This window comes from Phoxinus phoxinus (genome assembly GCF_949152265.1).
Source record: "Phoxinus phoxinus genome assembly, chromosome: 5".
In the NCBI taxonomy this organism is placed as follows: domain Eukaryota; kingdom Metazoa; phylum Chordata; class Actinopteri; order Cypriniformes; family Leuciscidae; genus Phoxinus; species Phoxinus phoxinus.
In genome coordinates, this window is record NC_136880.1 from 5,649,221 (window position 1) to 5,673,134 (window position 23,914).

The window sequence follows — 23,914 nt, forward strand, 5'->3', positions numbered from 1 at the left end:
GTCTATATTGCAACACCATCTTTCATACCTTGTTTTCTTGCCAACAGATTCTTAATGACATTAAGATTCCTTTTGCCTTTCTAATTTTATAAGCAACATTCATCTTTCATTTTCATACAATGTAGGCCTACAATATAATATTACATGTTCAACCGTCTCTTCTACATTACAATGACTGCACAAACCATTATTATGCTTTTGATTTTTTTATAGATTCCCATTAAGTCCACATAATCTTTTTAATTTCGATTATTCTATTCTTCTTAGTGTTGTTGTGAATCCTCTTCATAGGCTACTAACATTTACTAGAATAGGCTACTGTAAAAATCTCTTCCCTTTTTTCCTCTATCCAACATTTTTTGCCATATAATATTTGTAGCTTTTCCAATAATTGCCTTAGTTTCAGATTTGCTCATGAGAATTGTGATATCAACATTATTACATTTTAATGAGTTTTTTGATAGTTTATCCACTGTCTCATTTCCTTTTATAACTACATGGGCAGGAATCCAAAGAAAGTTAATATGTATTCCTTGATTATACAATACGTACACAGTTCCAATGTATCAAATCCTGTCTACAGTAAGAATGACCATATTGTAGGCTGCTGAAGAAACAGAGCATATGACTACCTTGTCTAGCCTTGATTCTTCAATGTTTCTTCAACCCACTGTAGAGACAGATATATTGCTACAAGCTTAGCTGTAAACACCATTAAATTATCTGAATTTCTCTTTTTACCTGGTACTTTGGAACGTAGCCTATACTGCGGTTCCTACTTTCCCAGATTCAGGATCTTTTGATCCAGCTTCAGGTAATGGCACACTTTGAGTGTATTTCAGCTGATCTATACCCATTATTTGGGCCATTCTATTTCCTGTCCATCCTATGCTTTTAATGTTACCTTGTGTATGTTCCCAACTTTCAAGAAACACAGACTTAGTTGGGTGTATATCCATTTGTCCTTTTAATGATAACCAATAATTAATAGTTATTTGTTGCCTTCTCACTTCTAGTGGAATTTCACCCATTTCAACGTGTACAGCATTCACAGAAGTACTAAAAGCCCCACAACACATTCTCAGAGCATGCATCTGCATCACATGTATTTTCTTTAGTTGGTGTATCACTTGCTGTTCCATAAACCATACAGCCATAAGCAATCGCTGATCTTATAATTGAGCAATATGTTCTTGAGTGAACTGCAGCTTGACCCGCAATATACCAAACATCTCATAACATTGTAGTAACACTGAACATCATCAGTTTCTCAATATATTAAGTCAACTTTTTATCAAGCCATACTCCCAAAATTTTCACCACATCTACCTGCTCAAGAATATGACCATATAGTCTGATTCTTACATCTGTATTTTTCTTTTTAGAAAAATACATTATTTGTGTTTTAGCTGTGGATAAACAAAATCCCCATTTCTTTTTGCAGTGTACCTAATACTTTGTCCTCTCTTCCACACTGCCCCATCATCAGCGTACAGAGATTTACCAATACCTGGCTCATCATTCTTAAAGACAGAATTTATCATAATATTGAATAAAAGTGGAATACATACACTTCCTAGAGGTGTTCCGTTTTCAAATTTATATCTGTTAGAGACTGATGTACCTACTCTAACCTGTACTGTCCGATAATATAAAAAATCCATCACCCAATTATACATCTTACCCTCTACACCCAATGATTTTAATTCAATCAGTAGCCCCTCCGTCCATAACATGTCGTAGCCTTTCTCTAAGAATACTGCTACAACATATTCCTTGCATGTTTGAGCCTTTCTTATATCTGACTCCAGGCAAATCACTGAATCCATAGTATTTCAACCTTGTCTTTTGACCAAAATACATTAATCTTTTAGTTACCATTTTTTCCATAACTTTACATTTCCTAATTCCTGACATTTTCCTTATCATACCCCAGATGTCTGATATGTGTTTACCATCCTATAGAGTTGCAAAAATCCTTCCAATATGTTCTCTTTGCTACTCTTATAATTCTTCGCACTTTTGCTTGGGCTTTTCTATAACAAACAAGATCACCGAAAGCAAATGTTTTATTCCACCATGGAACTGCTTTCCTTTTCTTTTATTTCTTTACCTTCCCAAATATCTCCATTGCTGTATTATGTATAGCACTACAAATTATGGAGTTATAGTCTTATACTTCAACATCTAGTTAATTTTACATAGCAGCAAAATAGACATAAAATACTCCGTCATTTTTGGTCATACATACTTAAGAAATATGAAAAAATAAGCTGTTAAATGTCTACTTTTTTATGTGTCCACTTACAATCGAAATAAAACATTGTGCTTTTGTAAAATAAAGAAAATATACAGGGTGTGCTTTCTGCCTCTCCGTCTCCGTGAACTTTTTTCTAGTGCACGTCTCTAAACTTAAACAAAACTCAGCGAATACTATTCACCCAGGCATGAGCAATATATATTTATAATCATTTAAAGGTGCTGTATGGAGTTTTTCTACTAAAATGAATACATTTTTTATTACCTGTGTGTGAAGGGGTTGTAATCTCACAATAAAATGATCCACTTGGCGGGTTTTGCTATTACCTCTGAAAGCAAGTATTCCTATTTCTATGTGAAGTCTCCGGGTCGGATTTGCCGCGAAATCCAGTGACGTGACTGAGACCTGCATGCGCGCTCCCGAGCGTCTCGCCTCTCGCCTCGTCTACTGACTTTGCACTCAACAGCGACGACACTGCAACTTTATGACATGGAGTCTGCTAATACTAGGAAACGACTAGCACAACACAGACTCCGACACAAACTCCACATAATAATAAAAAACAAAAGAAAGCACGCACACGAGCACTCGCTTGTAAAGGTATTGGTTGCAATCTGAAACATCACCGCTAGATGCCGCTGAAAACTCCATACAGCACCTTTAAGTGTGTACTTTTAAATTATCTAATTCAAAACTAAAACAAATATTCTCTGTTTATGTAATCTATATAAAAAGAGCGAGTTCTCATTTCAGCTCATTATACCTGCTTATCTTTTAATGTGACCACGCCCACGCAGAGCTCGCGCTATTCAAACGCAAATCAATCTGAGGCAATACATGCAAACATGCAAACCGGCCACATCAGCTCAATAAAACACATCAAGTTTAATCAGATGAATGTACTGTGTTATCTTGCGAGGCGGTGAGGAATAATCCTGGGAAATTTACCTCAGAAGTGTTGGTTTCACTTCGAGGAACAATGGATCCAGATTAGTAGTACGTTTTTTATTCTTATATGCTTTGTTCTAATCGCGATATGGAATAGTGTCTGTAAATCGCAAAAAGACTGTTTATGAATCGCGTTTCTGTGTGCGATGAATGAACGGCATATATGCGCGCTGTTAGTCACAACTGACTAGTTGTGACTATTTTTGGATAGACTATAACGTTTTTACTGTAAAATGGACATCAAATAAGCTTTTGTTAGCCAGTTTCTGCTCATATGTTAAATATATAGTATGTTTTGTCAAAACTAAACTCATCAACTAAAATGGTAAATGGACTGCATTTACATAGTACTTTCACAGACCCAATGGCCACCAAAGCGCTTTACAATATTGCCTCACATTCACCCACTCATTCAAACACCGACGGCGGTGTCAGCCATGCAAGGCGATCCAGCTCGTCGGGAGCAGCTGGGGTTAGGTGTCTTGCTCAAGGACACCTCGACACCTCGACACCTACATGAACCACTGAGCCACTGTCGCCCCGACAACAACTAAGATGTTATAGTGTTTGTTCCAATGTAACGTTAGGCTATATCAAACTAATGAATCCTTAACTTTGAAATATGTATGATACTTTAATAAAAAAAGAAAGATTACACTTGAAATATTGTTAAAATTGTAATTGTTGTTGATTTACATGTATTACATGAATGTACTGTCATCTTGCAAAGCTATCTTCATATCTTCAGAAACTAAAGTGAGATCCAACACTGATTCTTGGCCAAGTACTAGATCCAACCTTGAACCATTTCCGTCATTAAGAAAGATCAATCCTTGTTCATCTAACATTTCCTCAACTATAATTCCATTAAAATCTGTACATTTACTTCCCCATAAAGTATTATGCGCGTTAAAATCACCACACCATCTCTTTAGTAATTATATCATAAGGATTATAAAAATTGATAACTGTGATACTCTTATCATCTGGCCATATATCAACAAATACTGCCTCAGCCTCTTTCTTGTTAAAATTCAAACCTTGTTTTATAAAAGTAACCACTCCTCCTCCATTTCCCTATCCTTTCGTACACTGTAAACCCGGATTTCATATCTAATCAAACATTTAAAGTATATTGTACTTGCATGACTCAAATCGATTAAGTTTTGATTACATTACTAGCAAATGTAAGTATGTTAAACAAATTTGTAGACCTAGTTAATTCTGTGAATAACTTTAAGTGAAATAGCTTAAAATTCCCAAGTTTTAGTCATGCAATGCCCGATGGGAACGTGAAAGCCGTCACTTTGTCGCCGTGCCTTTTGCTGAGAAGACGACGTCATTTTCCTGCCGCGCACCGGACAGTTCAGTTGCTGCTAAAACTCGCCAGAGACGGTAAGTAGCTTTGGTCTCGCCCTCCCGATGTCCATTGTTTAGCTAACGTTCCTGCTGAGGATTCAGTCAACTTAATGTGTTTGTGTGTGGATATATAACCCTTATGTGCTGTTGTGGCTGTTTTCAGCCACTATGGGGTATTTTTGAGTCTTATTTTGGCCATAACTTTTTCCGTGTTTCAGCAAATGGAATGATTTTTGGTGACAAAGCTTATTTTTACACATATTTTAGGAAAATGCTTTGAAAATTTTCAAAAACTCAACAGTACACTCTGGGCAAATTCACTACCCTTTCGTTATGTTCGTGGCTGAAAACAGCCACTACTTTAAACTGCTGTAAAAATTGATCAGATAAATATTTTTTTGCCATTTTTTTTGCATAAATCTATTAATCAACCTCAGTCCTGTTCAAAACTACTAAATGTTTTTAAAAAAATCAAGATTTTAACTCTTTAATTGCCAAATTCATAAATTATGTAACTGATTTGGGAGGGGAAAAAACACAAAATTACTTATTTTCAATATAAAATGTGATTGTGGACTGGATTTTTTTTTACCTTTTATCACAGTCTTGGACATGTCAAAGATTAGAAACAACATTGGTTTTGATGCATTGTTAGTTTTTGTGCAGCATCAGATTTTAACTTTTTCTCCCTCATTTACTGTTCGTGGCTGTTTTTGCCCCATTGACTTCCATTATAACCACATTTTTTGATTGCAAAGCCATGACACCATAAAATCATGCATTTTTGATTGTTGGTGGTTTTCCCTGTTGGGAAGAGGTAAAAATTTAAATTTTTACTGTTGATAACCAGGTGGCACCATTAACCCTTTATATAGGCCTGTGCAAAAAAAAGCTTATTTTCTGGCTTTTACATGGAGTTATATGGAGTATAATAGCATAATAAAGTGTGTGTGTGTGTGTGTGTGTGTGTGTGTGTGTGTGTGTGTGTGTGTGTGTGTGTGTGTGTGTGAGTGAGTGAGAGAGAACTCACCTTGATGCGTCTGAGAAAATCAAAATATGCACCTCAGCTCTCAGAACTACATGGAGTAAACAAAAACAAAGTAAGTGTATTTATGCATCTGCCTTTTGATGGTGAGAAATGCAGACTAAACAAAAACTAAGCAAGTGGATTTGAACACTTGCATGCAAGCCTGCTGGTCATTTGATGGTGAGAGGAGCAGCAAGCAACATGAGAAAGGGCTTGACTTGTAGTGAAGTTTTAGAGATGATCATGCAGCCTGACCCCTCCAGCAAGCTGCAGGATGTATTGTCTTCTCCCTCTGACACCACAGACTCAGGAGAGTCAGACCATTATTTGGATGTGGCACCCTCATCATCCTCTCTAGCTTCCACTGAAGGCGAGGGGGATTCGGAAGATCCTGGGTCTGGGTGGATTGGGAGAAACGGCGAAGTGTGGTTTTCCACCAACGCGGAGACAACTCCCTTTCTTCAGCCTGCCAGAGTCGACTCCAGGGCCGACGAGATGATTGACCTCATTGTCAGCATGACCAACCTCCAAAACGCAGAGCTCTGGTGATTTCTTGAATCTTGAGAGGGACATGGTGGCTCTAAAAATCGCACGACCACTGCGATCATCCCACAGGCAACGTGTGGACTCCCCTCTGGACCTGTAGACGCCGGCCAAAATCAGTAGCCCCATGTAGGCACGGAGATCTGTGGAGTCCACCCCGGTCCAGTTTCTCATTGTGCGGCGCCCGTAAAAAACAGATTGAACACAGAATCAATGTTCTGGACCCTTGCAATGGCATAGCGCGTCGGCCCTGGAGTCACGCCTCTGGCAGGCTGAAGAAAGGGAGTTGTCTCCGCGTTGGTGGAAAACCAAACTTCATCGTTTCTCACAATCCACCCAGACCCAGGATCTTCCGAATCCTCCTCGCCTTCAGTGGAAGCTAGAGAGGATGATGAGGGTGCCACATCCAAATAATGGTCTGACTCTCCTGAGTCTGTGGTGTCAGAGGGAGAAGACAATACATCCTGCAGCTCGCTGGAGGGGTCAGGCTGCATGATCATCTCTAAAACTTCACTACAAGTCAAGCCCTTTCTCATGTTGCTTTCTGCTCTTCTCACCATCAAATGACCAGCAGGCTTGCATGCAAGTGTTCAAATCCACTTGCTTAGTTTTTGTTTAGTCTGCATTTCTCACCATCAAAAGGCAGCAGATGCATAAATACACTTACTTTGTTTTTGTTTACTCCATGTAGTTCTAGAGCTGAGGTGCATATTTTGATTTTCTCAGATGCATCAAGTTCTCTCACACACACACACACACACACACACACACACACACACACACACACACACACACACACACACACACTTTATTATGCTATTATACTCCATATAACTCCATGTAAAAGCCAGAAACTAAGCTTTTTTTTGCACAGGCCTATATAAAGGGTTAATTGTGCCACCTGGTTATCAACAGTAAAAATTACAAATTTTACCTCTTCCCAACAGGGAAAACCACCAACAATCAAAAATGCATGATTTTATGGTGTCATGGCTTTGCAATCAAAAAATGTGGTTATAATGGAAGTCAATGGGGCAAAAACAGCCACGAACAGTAAATGAGGGAGAAAAAGTTAAAATCTGATGCTGCACAAAAACTATCAATGCATCAAAACCAATGTTGTTTCTAATCTTTGACATGTCCAAGACTGTGATAAAAGGTTAAAAAAAATCCAGTCCACAATCACATTTTATATTGAAAATAAGTCATTTTGTGTTTTTTTCCCTCCCAAATCAGTGACATAATTTATGAATTTGGCAATTAAAGAGTTAAAATCTTGATTTTTAAAAAAACATTTAGTAGTTTTGAACAGGACTGAGGTTGATTAATAGATTTATGCAAAAAAAATGGCAAAAAAATATTTATCTGATCAATTTTTACAGCAGTTTAAAGTAGTGGCTGTTTTCAGCCACGAACATAACGAAAGGATGGGAATTTGAACAATGCACAAGGGATAAGGGGACGTGAGTAGGACGCTATAACTTTAACTAACGTTAGGTCGACAGCCATTTTCACCTGCTAGCTAACCTTACAGTTTGAACGTTTTTTTTTTCACTTGGTGCGCTGTTTGTGAGAAGTCCAAGTGAAGCAGTTTAACGTCGATGGACATTAACATTGTCACCATACATGCCAACCCTCCTGATTTTTCCGGGAGACTCCCGAATTTCAAAGCCCCTCCCGAAAATCTCCCGGACCGACCTTTCTCCCGATTTCCACTTGGACAACAATATTGCTACACCACCCGTCACTGGGCGCCGTTTCAGACCGAACAATAATAAAGGTTACACACCTAGAAGTCAAGCGCGGCAATCAGAACCATAGACAGTAGCCGTTTCTCAATGTCAAGGAAGGATCCTCGGAAGCCGGAATTTCGAGGATGCTACGTCATCGACATCCGTCGAAGGACTGTTCCAATGTCGAGGACACAGTTGCCAACTCTCGCGAGACAAATAAGCAACTGGAGCTTCAAAAACAAGCCCAAAACACGCCCAATATTATTAGATTATTTTCAGCATTATCATTTATTATTTATTACCAATAAATGAGCCTGCAACATATTAAACTGAAACAACTACTTTATTACAAAAGGATAAACAGATTAGGGGGAAAAAAGGATTAAAAAAATCAGCGAACTGCAACAAAGCGGCTTATGTTTTTCTGTGCTTACATGTTGTAGGAGGTCTCCATGTTGAGCACGAATCTCCGTTTTACAGTACCTGCACATCGCTATCCAGTCTTTACGTTGTTTATCGTTTTCCTAGTCTTTGTTGTACTTTTTGCCATACTTGGACCACTTCGTTGGAGGAATTTGTTTGTAGAAATTGAAATGTGTGTATTTATTTACGTCTATCATAGCTTACAGCGTCGCGCGCGCCTGCAACATGATTTTTCCTCCAATGAGGGGGGTAAGGGGGCGGATTCGGAGGAATGTTTTGACGAATTATGCCACAGCACTTGCTATTGCACTGATTGGCTATAGCTGTGAGCAGAGAGTGTCAATCAATGTATTGGAGATTGTGAAAACGGCAACCGTGACCATAGATGTAAAGAAAACGAAGTTGCTTGTCAGATTTTCCTAACAAGCAACAATATTTTTTTAATAAGCCCAAAAAAACGCAACCCGCAACCCGTGCTGTTTCAACGCGACTTACTAATAAAAAAAGCCCAAAGTCGCGGATTATAAGCGGACTTGGCAACTATGGTCGAGGATCCTCAGAATTTCAACCAAGGGCGGAGTCCTTCGTTCGGAAAATATCCCATATACAGAAAAGGGTGCATATGTGTAGACTTCGCGCTATCAAATCGCCCACAATCCTATGCGCGCAGCTTTGCTATCTTGTTTAAAAAAAAATACAAAATGTCGGATGTTAGCGGAGTCTGAGCAATGACGGGGCAATATGCGTTTAAATGTATATTTACGTTACCATACATTTGTTATAACCGTCATATAAGTAAAGTTTAACGTTTAAATGCCAGTACAAATTACTACCGTATTGATATTACAAATTATACAAATTACGTTATGGCTAACCTGTCATTTTAACAATTTTTAACTTGTTTGCCGTCACCGGCATTTCTTTTATAAATACCGACTTAAGTTGTAACTTACACAGTAATGTAACGTTAATATTACAGGTCTGCCGCCTACCATTCACAGCGTTATTCGTAGCTTTCTCGTCTTTTTTAACAGGGACCAATGAACAAACGGAGGCGTTTATACGTCTCCGTGTAGAACACAAGCAGCTGTTTACCGGGGGGAGAGACACCGCGGCGAACGGATATCGGTGAGAAGCAAATTATTTAATGTTCAGAAACAGAAGTGATAGCTGTGTAATCTTCTTTTTATTCCCCCCCCCCCGTCATTCACATAGGCTTATTTTGGAGAAGATGGGGCTGGAAGGGAGGGTTTCCCACGCCCAGGCAAAAAAAAAGTGGGACAATTTAAAAACCAAGTACAAGGTGGGAGATATGGAAATAATTGTTTTTGCACATTTTAATGTAACTTGTAATTTTATTTTTTGGAGAAAAAAAAAAAACTGACAGACCAACAACTGCTTTCAACATTTATAATAATAATAAATGTTTCTTGAGCATCAAATCGTCCTATTATACTGATTTGTGAAGGATCGTGTGACACTGAAGACTGGAGTAATGATGCTGGAGTAATGATGCTGAAAATTCAGCTTTGATCACAGGAATAAATTACACTTTACTATATATTCATATAGAAAACAGCTGATTTACACTGAAATAATATTTAATACTATAACTGAATTGTGTTGTATTTATATCATGGTTAGCAGAAGAGAATTCTTTTTAAAAGCATTTAAAATCGTACTGACCCCAAACTTTTGAACGTTAGTGTACATCATCACAACTTTCTGATCTTCACTGTTTAGGAATGTAAGTGTCCTGCCACAGGTCAAGGGACAGAGGATGGCAAGGCAACAACAGCAAATTGGACCTGGTTTTCCCTCATGGACGAGGCATTAGGGCAGTCTGCAGCAGTTTCACCCCCTTGCCTTATTGCCTCGATCCAAGAGGAAAAACCAGGTCAAGCACTGCACAAGAGGTAGTTGAAGGGAGAGACGAGGAGGAGGAGAGAGTGAGTGACAGCAGCAACAGAGCAGGGCACAGAGGAGAGAAAAAAAGGAAGCGAGAGGATCCAATCTTACAGCTCCTAAGAGATGATATGAAATACCAGAGGGAGGCAGATGAGAGGAGGGAAGCAGAGGCCAGAGAGAGGTCAAACCGCTTTTTTTTGCTGTTGGAGAGGTTGGCGGAAAAATAAAAAAATTTTTTTTTAAATAAAATCAATTAAATTGAACTGGTTTTGTCTTTGCCCCTTAATTATTTAATATAAACTGTATATCCATTTTTTAAAAACCTTGTTCTTTAGACTGCAATAGAAAGAAAAACTTGGTAACAAATAACTAGCATGTGAACCTAAAACAATGTATTGACAATATCCTCACCCTTATTTACAACGTTTTGTGATTAGGTATTCCAAGCTCTACAAAAAGCATTAATTTCATCTTTGTTACATAATTTTTTTTTATTTAAACATTTCTATATTGACAACTATATACATGAAGCAGCAAATTAATTTAACAACATTCTCATATCTTCAACTATATACAACAACTTAAACATTTACAACTATATACAACAACTTAAACAAGTTTTTTTATTGGAAAAAATACTCATGGTCCAGAGGTGCCTCGTGGAGTGCAGACACCTCATGGTCAGCGCAGCCCGCCAAGCAGCTCCACTCCGGCTCTCCCCACCATCAAGCTCCACAGGAGGCTGGTTCTCCTCCTCCTCCTCCACAACCTCTTCCAGCACATCCCCGACACCAACACAAATGTTGTGCAAAATAACACAAGCCGTCACCACCTGTGCACAAGGCAGAGCAAAAGGATACTGTTATGTTGAGTATACTATGCTTTGATTAAGAAATTCACAACAGAAATATTGCAATGATTTATTACCTTAGGGACAAACACTTCTAAAAAGATGCACCTGAAGCGGGTTTTCATCATTCCAAATGCACGCTCAATGATTGTGCGACCTCTGGAATGATGGTAGTTAAACCTTTGCTCTGCCACGCCTCTCACTGGCCTCTTATATGGTGCGATAAGGCCCAGGGGTTCCTGTAGACTTGGGTAGCCACCATCAGCTAGGTCCTCCTATTGTCCTCCTAGTGTAGATGGGGCTGTTCTTAAGGATGCGTGCATCATGCACACTTCCTGGGTAACCCACAAAGATGTCAATAAAGCGACCCTGATGGTCACAGACTGCCTGGAGCACCACTGAAGGGAAGAGCTTTCTGTTATTATAATCATGACCATCAGGGCCGCCGGGACATTTAATTTGAATGTGGCAGCCGTCTACTGCCCCTGCTGCCTTGTCAAATGCTTGGTGATTTGCTAAACGAGCGAAACCATCCCCAACCACTTGGAGCTCCTCCTGTGTGCGGGGGAAGTGAACAAATTGGGGGAGCACAGCCACCACCTCATCCACCATCCTGTGGACAACCCTGTGCACTGTAGGAAGTGGCATGCTAAAGACCCTGGAGACCGGTGGCCAGCCAGAACAGGAACACGAGTGTCTCCAGGGTCGGGCCCCATCCGTGCTGCCTGTCTGTCTTCAGGGCCACCATCAGCTGCTGCATGGCCTCTCTGCCCAGCCTGAAGTCTGGCCGAGTGTCCTCCCCCCCCATAGTACCGCTGCAGTACTGGCACTGTGGCATTGATGGCACAGTAGCGCCGAGCCTGTACAACATGAAGAAGAGAGGAAGGTTTAGGTATAATTTCAGTTTTGCCATTTATTTAATGTTTGTTAAACTATTAAACATATCGGCTCAACTGATTTGCAGGGGGGGATTTAAAGCTTTTTAAAGTCTGTTATTTATAGTCCTTGGCCCTCTTTCCCACAGAATATGGTGTTAGACAAGTATTTCAGTCGTGTGGTAAGTACTGATATTTTTGATAAAGGCCTATTACAATTTTCCTGAGAAAAGATTAACGGACGTTTTCCTCTCTTGACAAAGTGAGCTGGATGTATCCTTTACCGATAAAAATGACATTAGGTAGTATTGCTTTTTTGGCAATATATTATGTCATGGACTCTTTTCAGACAGTAATGCATAATTACCATGGTTATCATCCATGCAATTCTAGTAAAGTTTTTAATATTTTCATCAGCAGCGGCTACTTTATGTTGTCTCCCATTGATCACGATAGCAAAGCTGTTCCCTTTTTACTGATTATTCACCTTGTAATTTTTACTTCATATAGCCTTTTTTTTTGTTGATCACATATTTTACCATTGCATGTGTTTTAACAGCTAGAATGCTGCTATGGACGCAGTTATGTTCACTCAGGCAATACAATCATTTTTAAATCAATAAACTCCTTTTTAAATCAATATTTTGTCTCAAATTATTGATTTATTATTATTGATTTATTTTGTTAGGTAGGCAGCCATGTAATAAGCGGGATAATGTATAGCGAGCCAGTTTTTACAGCGAATACAACCCTTTTAGGTTTATTCAAGACCCATCCGCTTCGCGTTAGAGTTCGCGGGGTTGTAAGTTATTCGCTATAATTTATTTATAAATTAATGATTTACTTACCATCCCACGTCTTTGACGCCAGAGGTGGTGACAAATTCGCATTCTCCTCCTTCGATCCTGACGCCGATACTGCCTCCCAATCTCCATCTCCATCTCCACAAAAATGCTGAACAACAAACAAGCCAGTAGCATTTCCATTTTTGCGCGCCGAAACTTACCTTTTCACTGACGGACGCAATGACGCGCACTTGCTAGAATGTTCCATTTACGTGTTTTCTCGAATCCTAAAGAGGATCCTTGCCTAGCCTCTGAAGGAAATGACTTGGAAGGACGCGTCCTGCCAAGGAAGTATCCTTGACATTGAGAAACACCTAGTATATAAGACATCAGAACGGAAAAAGAAGCAGTCTATGGCCATGTCCACACGGACACAGGTATTTTTATAACCGGAGTTTTTCCTCCTGCGTTTTTGAAAAAATCTCCGTCTACATGAAAACGCAAAAACACGCTATCAAGCGCCGTCAGGACCAATCCACACCAGCAGGCGGCGATATAACCCTAACCGTAAAGCCACGTTGGCCAATCAGAAGCCGTCAGCGGCGCACAATCTGACGTCAAACACAGCGGATAACGGCGCACACTTTGACGTCGCAAGGCAAAAACTCCGGTTTTACTGTCTACACGACAACACTGCAACCGGCGTTTCTGAAAATCCTCACCCTGGCAGGGGTTTTCAAAAATGTTCGGTTTCAGTGACCTGATACTGCGTTTCCGTGTGGACGAACGGGCGAACCGCGTAAAAAAAGTCACGGTTATAAAAATACCCGTGTTCGTGTGGACAAGGCCTATGCGCTGTCAGAGCCGTCTGTGGGTTTGCGAGCCTCCGCTGCGTGCGCCTCTGCTGACTGCGCGCGCGCCTCCCCACGAGGCATTTATACTTCGCGCTCGCCGGTGTACTATTCTTTGAAAAGACAGGGTGCGACTCGGTGTAATTGTCCTCTAAAGCATCAGGAATTAGCGGTGAGAAGAAGTCAGGTACACTCGTGAATGTTTATTTTAGTACACTTTAGTAGGCTACACCAAAACCACACTACAAAAGAATCGTGCAAAGCAGTAAAACAGATTATTCCTTGTGACATAAAAAAAAAAACAAGGATATGAGAATGTAATCTACAACTAAATTAACGTTATCTTACATAATTTCTATGTTTTTATTTAGTTTTGTCAACCTTTTTATAAAACATGGCCATTTTTTTTATTTCAAGGGATTATGTCTGCTATTGTAGGCTCATTTAGTTAATGTAAGCAACTAGCATTGCTTACCCAACCCCCCCCCCCAACTAACATTGCCCAACCCCAACCCCCCTCCCCCCATACCCCCCCCCCCCACCCCCACCCCCCCGCCGAATATCTCCCTAATTCTGAGGTCTCAAGGTTGGCAAGTATGATTGTCACCCGTTAAGGTACTATTTGCTAGCAAGTTAAAAGTTAAGTAAGTTACTTTTTCACTGGAGGGTCTTTTTGTGACGGTCCTTGACCGGACAGACGTTTTCAACGTCAAGGTCAACGGACATCACCTGTAGCCACCGGTTTGATCGCTTAGCTAGCCAAATTGCATTTCTCGATTGACACGCTGTTTGTGAACTTGGAAAACTGTCGTTTTAACCAGTTCAACGGGACATTTTTCACCTACAAAGTTAGCGTCTTGGCGGACGCCGCCCCGCTTTGGACCGCCTCTCGGCAGATTCCACGCAGCGGACGAAAACCACGTGCATTCATGGCGGGGAAGGGAGCGCTAGCTTTTTTTTTCTTATTGGAGGGGCTTTTTTGAGCAGTGTAAAACCGTTGTTGTAATTAGTTCAACTAGACGTTTTTAACCTGTAACTTTAGCGTCTTGGTTACACCGCCTGATCCACGCTGAACGAGGGACAGGGGCGGACTGGACATCGGGAGCACCGGGACATTTCCCGGTGGCCTGACGGTCATTCTGGCCTGCCGGCTGCCAAAAAAAAAAAAAAAAAAGGCCTGCCGGCTGCCGCTGTGCAGACGATCAGCCCGATCTCATCCCAAGGCGTCATATACTGACGCTTTGACAAATCGTTTACATCCAACGCACATGGCACCCTTTAGCGTCAATATGAGACGCAGATATTTGTCAAAAGTGTCAGTATATGACGCCCTAGGATGAGAATACGTTGGATAGGCTGGTGTGCAACTACGAATTAATTGACGGATCTCTCAATCGACGAATCATAATGGCGGAGTGAAAATGACAATCCGTCACGAAGCACTGCCTAATATCTGACTAAATAGTTCAAAAAAATGGAGCGTAAACGCAAAGGAGGAGCAGAGAGGGAGCGTTTAAAAAGGAAAAAAGCCCTGGCCACAGACTCGACAAGCTTCTGCAAAATCTCAGCCATGTTCGCCAGTAAGGGAACAGGTCGGTCAAGATTACATTTACATTATATTTGTAATAATTTGGCAGACAAACGCTTTCATCCAAATAGTGTTAATTTCGTCAGACGAGACGTATGGAAGTAAATTAATGACAAATGTTTTTGAAACAAAATGCCTGTTGAATTGCACTACTTGAAAAAAATATGCATTGCATTAACCATGCTTGCATTTTAATGCATTGTATTTTAGGACTTGCATTTTTTTATTGCCTCAAATTCAACATGGTTAAATATTTAAGCTGTGAATATTTCAATCAAAACATTTCAAACACATTTTCATTATTAAAAATTCAATAATCCATATTCACCTTTCATATTTCAATTCCAAAATATTCAAACGGTTTAAAAATACAACCTTTAATATTCAACAGGGAATTTTCAGTCCATTTTATTTCGCTTTAAAAATTCGCTTCCTCAAATTCAGTGGTTAAAATTCGACAGTAAATTCAACATTGACATCCAGGAACTGCAGGAAAAGCAGTAGATTACCGAGCATAATCTCCACCTGCTGTTATTCGGCCTCACCAGCAGGGGGCGCACGCGCGTGTTGTTGACGAAGACGAGAGCAACAGTTCATTCATAAAAACCCGTTTATAGAAATGTAAGTGTATTTGTGATTATTACGAGAGCTGTTTTTACAGCTGAGATTATAATGTTATTCCCCCGATGCTGATGTACAGATCAAATGTTACATTTGAAGTAGACATATATTTATCTTGGTTGTTTAGTTGCCTTAACATTATATCACTGCGATGCGTTGCAGTAGCCTAGTGTTTCCCTCAATACTTCAGGATTGCTGGACATATAAAACGCTCAACGTAGCGTGGACTAGTAGATATAAAAGACCAAACTCGCACTTTAGGCTGTAGGTAGGCCTTCTATGTGGTTACGGGCAGCAGACGGACTCAGAATCATATGAATTTAATGCGCAAAGTTTCACGCAGTTTGTTTGTGTGTGTGTTTTGCTAATACAATATTAAATCATAAATCAGATGTGTACAATAACATTACGATGTCCAGCTATCAAAAATATAGTGGCCTAGGTCTACATTGGGTTTCATTTGTCATTTAATGAGATCTAATATGTTGTCAGTGCCGAGAATTTTCCTATGGAATTTTCACATGAATAGATCCAACTAATCTACAAATGTACTTTAATGGTCGAGTGGTAGAACTTTAGCCATGAGGGTCAGAAGTTCTGGGTTCGAATCCGCACTCGTATCGTTTTTTTCCTCATCAAAACCGATTATGTTTATCAGTGGTTGTATATCAAGCTGGGACACTTTGTGTGCAGTTTGTTTTGTGATTTCACCGGAACGAGAGTCTCCGCAACTGATTGAAGTGCGCCTGAGTGAAGAGTGTTCGCGAGCCACATACTCTATCCGCACCACTGATCGCAGTGGCAATGAGCACTTGATTTCATACACATTTCAGCGCTAGATCGCCTCTTATTTAACAAACTAACTAAATGAATGCTCTGCTGGTTAACTGGAGTTGTTTTATTTCGGCTGTTTGTACATCCGTGCTGCGAGGTGGGGACAATATCTACCCTGGCAGAAAGTGGTGGGACATATCCCACCCGCAATATGCATAGCTATGGATACTGGCATAAAGTTGGCTTGACATTGGACTTTCGCACATTTAGGGACCGTCTCTAAAATTACATTCCACATTACACACGTTTCTAACTTCAATAGCAAACTTAAACTTATCAAAAATATAAAAGGTGTGCATGTGTATCATGCCTGACCTACCAGTTTTCTGTAAGTCATTCTCTCCCAATGCTATTGAAGTTAGAAACGTGTGTACCAATGTCGTGTGTAACTTTAGAGACGGTCCCTAAATGTGCGAATGTCTAATGTCAAGCCAACTTTATGCCATATATCACAGGGAAACTTGGCGTGAAACCTTGCGCGTTAAGTTCATCTTTAGTCTGCTGCCCGTAGCCATATAGTACCTATACAGCCTTCTCAATAAAGTGCGAGTTTGCTCTTTTATATCATTATTAGTCCATTAAGCTATACGTTAAGCGTTTTATATGTCCAGCAATCCTGAAGTATTGAGGGAAACACTAGGCTACTGCAGCACATCGCAGTGATATAATGTTAAGGCAACTAAACAACCAAGAGAAATATATGTCTACTTCAAATGTAACATTTGATCTGTACATCAGCATCGGGGGAATAACATTATAATCTCAGCTGTAAAAACAGCTCTCGTAATAATCACAAATACACTTACATTTCTATAAACGGGTTTTTATGAATGAACTGTTGCTCTCGTCTTCGTCAACAACACGCGCTTGCGCTCCCTGCTGGTGAGGACGAATAACAGCAGGTGGAGATTATGCTCGGTAATCTACTGCTTTTCCTGCAGTTCCTGGATGTCAATGTTGAATTTACTGTCGAATTTTAACCACTGAATTTGAGGAAGCGAATTTTTAAAGCGAAATAAAATGGACTGAAAATTCCCTGTTGAATATTAAAGGTTGTATTTTTAAACCGTTTGAATATTTTGGAATTGAAATATGAAAGGTGAATATGGATTATTGAATTTTTAATAATGAAAATGTGTTTGAAATGTTTTGAATTGAAATATTCACAGCTTAAATATTCAACCATGTTGAATTTGAGGCAATAAAAAAATGCAAGTCCTAAAATACAATGCATTAAAATGCAAGCATGGTTAATGCAATGCATATTTTTTTCAATTAGTGCAATTCAACAGGCTTTTTGTTTCAAAAACATTTGTCATTAATTTACTTCCATAAGACGAGACTAAAAATGTTCGTCAACGACCTTTTTTTCCATGACTAAGACGAGACGATGACGAGACTGCACCAATGTCCAAAAACGCTGACTAAGACTAAATTAACATGCATTATTGTTGACGAAAAAAGACGAGAATGTTTTGCATAAAATAAAAACTAAGATAAAATCTCTCTTCATTTTCGTCTCCAATCGTCTCTACTTGCCATCATCAGGAGATAGAATATTCATCTGTTATGAACAGATTAATGTTAAAAACTAGTTGCATTAAAAAAATCTATTACATTTTTTTCAGGTAATTATGACATTTAACCAATATTTGAGATGTGTGAAACACTATTTGACTGAAATGGTTATCAGAAATAATCTCAGAAATAATTTGTTATTTAAAAAAAAGACTAAAATGTTTTAACTAAAACTTAGAAATATTGAGTTTATTTTGACTAAAATTAGACGACTAATTAAAATTTGACTAAAATAACGAGACTTTTAGTCGACTAAAACTTGACTAAGATACCTTGAGTTTCTTTTGACTAAAACTAGACTAAAATGACGAGACTTTTAGTTGACTAAAACTAAGACTAACTAAGACATTTGGCACAAGACTAAGACTAAATAAAAAATAGGTGACAAAATTAACACTACATACAAATCACTTAGATAATCACAATAGATACAATTAAACCAACAAACGAGCAACAATATGTAAGTGGTGCTGTGTCAAGTCTTGTTTCGTCTACATGTAGCATATTTTTTATATAATAAATAAAAATGTATAAAAAGTAGACAGAATAGTGTTAGTGGGTCAAATTGTTTAAATAATAAATAAATCAAGTAGATGGTATGGAAAAGAATACAGTGTTAGTTATTTAGATTTTTCATTTCTAGTCTACAATATGTAGCCTACAATGTTTGTTTGTTTATTTATTTATTTTGCCAATTTAAGGCAATTTTCTATTTGTCATTGGTTTGGTAGTATAAATGGTGTATTCCTAGTGAGTTTGTAAGGGTTATTTTTTTATATATTATTGCATCTGGTAGTCTATCTGTTACATTAATAGGGTTAGCCTACAAGTTTATCAGTCCAGTAGATTACATGAATAGGGTGGTGGTGACTGCAGCAGCAGAGGTGGCCTGGCAGTGGAGTCAAATTCCCGGCCTGAATTATTGTCCCAGTCCGCCACTGACGAGGGACACGCACATGGTGGGAAGAGGAGTGTTAGCGACCACATTTGATTGTTTTTTTCCTAGTATTAAATGTGAATGACAAACTTTGACCAATCATTTTATTATTGTCTTATGCATGACATAGCTTTAGTGATTATTTTACCTTCAAGCACTTAAGAGAAATTGAATTGCAACCATATTATACAAACTGAGTAGCCTATATTAGCAATTCACACCCCTAATAATGACATTATTAGCTTTAATGTTAGCTTATTTCAAAATATAGGTATATTGTTGCAATAGAATACTGTAGCTTATATAAGTTCTCTTGTCTCTTATTTTCTTTGTTTTATTGTGTTGCAGGTCATGAGAAGAGATTATTTTGAACCCAATATCCTGAGATTAGCAACAAACTGAATATCAATCTCTGAAAAATATGCTTTGGAAGTGTAAGTATTGCCTTCTTAGCTGTGAAAAGAGAGCACAGCTATTTAAGCATTATAGGATAAAACATGGAAGTTATGCAAGAACAGAGCCTTTTCCTTGTTTACATCAGGAATGTCCATGTACATTTAAATCACTCAATGCACTAAAAGTACATTTACTCTTTAGGAAGAAGAAAGGCCTGACCGGCCAGCTTTTGACTGAGCTTTTACGTCACACAAAGGTGGGTTTGACTACATTAGTCTACTACATCTTTCCTTTCTCTGTTCATCTCTTGTCTTTTCTTTCTTCTCTGCTCTATCTTTTTCTTTCTTTCTTCCCATTTCATTTCCCTTCCCTAATCGTCTCCTTTTCTCTCTTCTTTACCTAATTTTCTTTTTTATCCTCTCCATTTTCCTCTCCTTTTGTCTTCTTGTACATAAACATTGTGGTAAATTTCTGGAATTTATTTGACAAATACATGTGCAGTGTTTCCCACAGAATTAGATTCTATTTGCGGTGGTGTGGTGTTTGGGGGTGATTTAAGGCACAACAAAAGGGTTAAATATATCATATTTTTATTGACAAGTACACATTGCCATTGCCAACACTTAGTGTCAGATAACTTAAAGGGATAGTTCGGCCAAAAATTATATTAAACGCATGATTTACTCACCCTCAAGCCGTTCGAGATGCAAATGTCAATCATTTTTCAGACGAAAAGGGGCCGGATGGATTACTTTTGTGAAGGATGCATGGACATTTTGGGGTCTTGAAGGAGGTGGACCCCATACATTGACATTATAACCACTGAAAGATCCAATACATTTTCTAAAATAACTGAAGATGTGTTTGTCTGAAAAATGATTGACTTTTGCATCTCGAACGGCTAGAGGGTGAGTAAATCATGGGTTTAATATCATTTTTGGCCGAACTATCCCTTTAAAGACATTGCTATGCCATTGCTACACTTTCTATGACTGCTCCACAGACTTCTTGTTGCAAATTTTACACACACACACACCAACCTGGACCTGGAGGTGGACACACACACAGACTCAAACACACACAGACTTACACACACACACGGATATTGATATTGTGGCAGGCCACCGCAAATTAATGAACGTATGGGAAACCCTAATGTGAGTATCCTTAGTAAGATATGTTTTAACTCTTGTGTCCACTATCTTGCAGACCACTGAGCCAACAGACATCAGGTGCCTATGTCTTCGGGGACTGCCTGTCATCTTGGCGGATGATTCTTCTGCCTTCTTCAAGACATGCTCTGTAAGTTATTTTGTTTTTGTAAATGTTGAAAGGTGCATGCTCCTTTTGTCAAATTTTTAGCTGTTAATGAACACTTCCATTTATCTTCAGAATTATTTGATCAGCATCAGTGTTTGATCAGCATCATAAAATAGAGACCATTAAGTCTCTATTTTATGGCCGAACAAAGATAGTTTATCCACTTTCAGTCCCAGTCCTATTGAAAAAGTAGAACATTTCTCCCAATAGCTAAGGTTTTATGAATCCTTTTACAATTGCCCAATTAGTTTTTGACTTAACTGTCACTGGTTGGAACTTATGAAATTGTTTTTGGGTCTAAAACTCAAATGGGGAGTTCTGGTTGCACTTGTTAGATTCTGGTTGCTCCAGTCATCAAATATATTATTGTGTATGCTACTTTCAACTGGTAAAGTAAAAAAAAAGAAAAAAAAAAGCAATAAATAAAATGTTTTAGCACGACTGTGCCCAAATTATGGAGTTAATTATACCCACTTTCAGTCAAAGTGTTGCAAACTGTACAGATCCGAATATGGCATTTGATAAAAATTCAAGACTGGTATCGTCCTTTTAATATAAATTACTTTCAGTGTGGTTTATATTGTACAATGCTTTTCATTATAAACAGTCACAGGTTATTTTTGGTGGACAAAACACCATTGTCTAACTGGCATGTTTATGTTCTCTCCTTGTCAAAACGTTTCTTTCACTGTTAGGATGTAACTGACAAGGACTCGTACATTGAAACTCCAGTGGGAATTCTCTGCTTTGGTCAAGAAAATACCCAGCTCAACCCATCCAGAGTAGGGATCATCTTGGAAGGGTCTGTGGTAATGGATGAACTGGCCAACCTGCCTCAAGCCTTGTGTGTCCTTTTCGGACTGATCTATGCCCTGCACCTGGACTACCCCAAGTGCATGAAAAACACGTTCAACTTTATTCAGCAAGTAATGCTCAAACTGGGTAGAAGTGAGCTGGTACCCAAAATTCAAACTTTGAAAAATCAGCTGGAAGCATAAAACGGGGTTCGAAGTGCTCTCCTACTGTTCCAGATTTGTTTGCCACAGTTTGTAACGTTGGACTTCAATGAAAATGTTTTTGCACAAGATTCCATGACACAGGCTTTCATAATTTAATTTCAAATTAGTTGGGTATTTTAGTTACATTACCAACTAAAAGGCAGATGTCTTGGTGCATTTTGGATTTTCAAGATATTTTAATATTTGTATAATATAGTATAATATGTTTAGTCATATAAATGGGAATGTTCCCATTAATGTTTCCCTAACAGGAGTGTAAGTTATAACAGTTTTAATGTGATTTGTTGTGATAATGATGTACACATGCTTGAGCACAACAAAAGTGTTTTTGTTGGCATGATGGCATTGCCTAAGTTTTATGCAATGTTCAGGGCATGAATGACACATTTTGCCACTGTTTCAGGCTTATGATTCAAGGTTGTTAAAGCAGGGGACAACAACCTTTAAGTTAATGCTGTTTTCAAATAAAACAGTAAAAAAATGACTTTTGTATTGCGTATTTGTCTTAATTTAAATGTTCTAGTTTAGCATATTCAATGAATAAAAATGTTTATTTACTTTAACTTAAAATAGTAAGTGGAGTTCATGTGACAAGACAATTTATATTACAAGAGATTGTAAGTGAAATCAACTTGGCATTCAGTGTTTTGAACTTAAAATAATAAGTTCACCCTTTCATGCGTTTAAGTTAAATGCACTCAAGTTTTCATAAACCATTACTTAAAGTTTTTAAGGCAACCGGTTTCCTCAAATTTTTTAAGTGAATTCAACTTATCCGGGCTTACAGTGTACACTTGCATATCCATTTAATACAAAATCAATATGTGGTTTTAACCACGTTCAAATAACCTCAGGTTTCTTATCTAATTCATCAACATGCTTTTTAAAGGGTCATTGTAAAGGGATCCACTGAAAGCAAGTTTGAAGAGAACCAAAGTGCAGTTTATTTATAAACATAAGATCAAAACATAAAACAAAAGCATGACCAGGGGGCTGTTCCATAAAACAAGATTAGAATACAAGCCAGACTTATTTTGGTTAGTCAGACTTATTGTCGGTTGATTCTGTTTCATAAAGCAAACTTAAAATAGTTCAAACTCAGTTACCTTGGCAACTTATGCTGGGAAACTAGCCTGGTCCATGGCAGGCTAACTGTCAGGCTAAGCCTCAGTTGTTGCACAGATCCTCTAACACTGACCAATAGGAACACAATTACTGACAATCTCTCATACCATTATTTGACTTTATTAACCATAAGTCCAAAAATAAATATACAGTAAAGAAAATCAACTTAAATAAGGCTACAATGATAAATTAGACAATATAGACCTACAAACATATATATGTCGGGGTTTATATATATCTATATGCATATATATCCTACAGGTTTTCTTTTCTTACTGGCTGAATGTTTTGTGATTTAATTAGATAGTTTTAAAAATGTATGAAACAGAACATTTAAAATAAATAATTACAAAAGCACAGTATACATTTAAACTGGTAAGATGAATCTGAGCTTAGAATTGCTATATTAACCTACACTTGATTTACCCCATTACAATAGTCCCTTTACAGTTATTTATATCATAACAATACACTAAATTGTAGGTTTAAAATTCTAAATAAGGCACATCTAATGTCCAACAACCAATATTTTAGCATTTATATTTTATGTACTTTATTATGTCTTTCAATTCAAATACACAATTATACAAATGGACAGTTCCTTTAAAGACATAATATTTCCCCCCAATAAATCTTATTTTTCCTTCTACTTTTTTCTTTTGTGATAATACCCACCAACACATAAAAAAAATTAAAACAACAACCATTAAGTACATAGTTAGACACTTTTACATATGAAAAAAATTGAAAAAATCAAACATTCACATATTTATATCAAACTCTTATAATGACACATAATTCATAATAAGTTATTAAAGTAATATTATTTAAATATAAAATATTAAATAAGTAAATAAATAAAATAACAAATAACTAGAATGAAGGGAGGGAAGGTTATTTAGTTATAGGCTAATATGTATTCCTTTATTTTATG

General features: G+C 38.1%; 2 protein-coding genes and 2 long non-coding RNA genes across 6 annotated transcripts in view; all 4 read left to right on the top strand.

Moving 5' to 3' along the window:
* LOC306999438 overlaps positions 1 to 23,914 on the top strand; it is a 743,560-nt gene that overhangs the window by 231,661 nt on the left and 487,985 nt on the right. The window lies entirely within an intron of this gene.
* LOC306999434 (uncharacterized protein) overlaps positions 1 to 23,914 on the top strand; it is a 169,848-nt gene that overhangs the window by 129,392 nt on the left and 16,542 nt on the right. The window lies entirely within an intron of this gene.
* On the top strand, positions 4,476 to 22,639 carry LOC306998840. Its single transcript, XR_013797679.1, has 5 exons — positions 4,476 to 4,603; positions 19,469 to 19,554; positions 19,718 to 19,772; positions 20,726 to 20,818; positions 21,532 to 22,639. It is a non-coding gene; the product is annotated as an uncharacterized lncRNA (long non-coding RNA).
* On the top strand, positions 8,925 to 11,136 carry LOC306999485 (uncharacterized protein). The gene is made up of 4 exons (XM_079614188.1): positions 8,925 to 9,046; positions 9,328 to 9,421; positions 9,509 to 9,596; positions 10,037 to 11,136. Exons 1-4 carry the CDS (start codon positions 9,022 to 9,024, stop codon positions 10,211 to 10,213), a joined length of 384 nt encoding a protein of 127 aa, XP_079470314.1. The 5' UTR covers positions 8,925 to 9,021; the 3' UTR covers positions 10,214 to 11,136.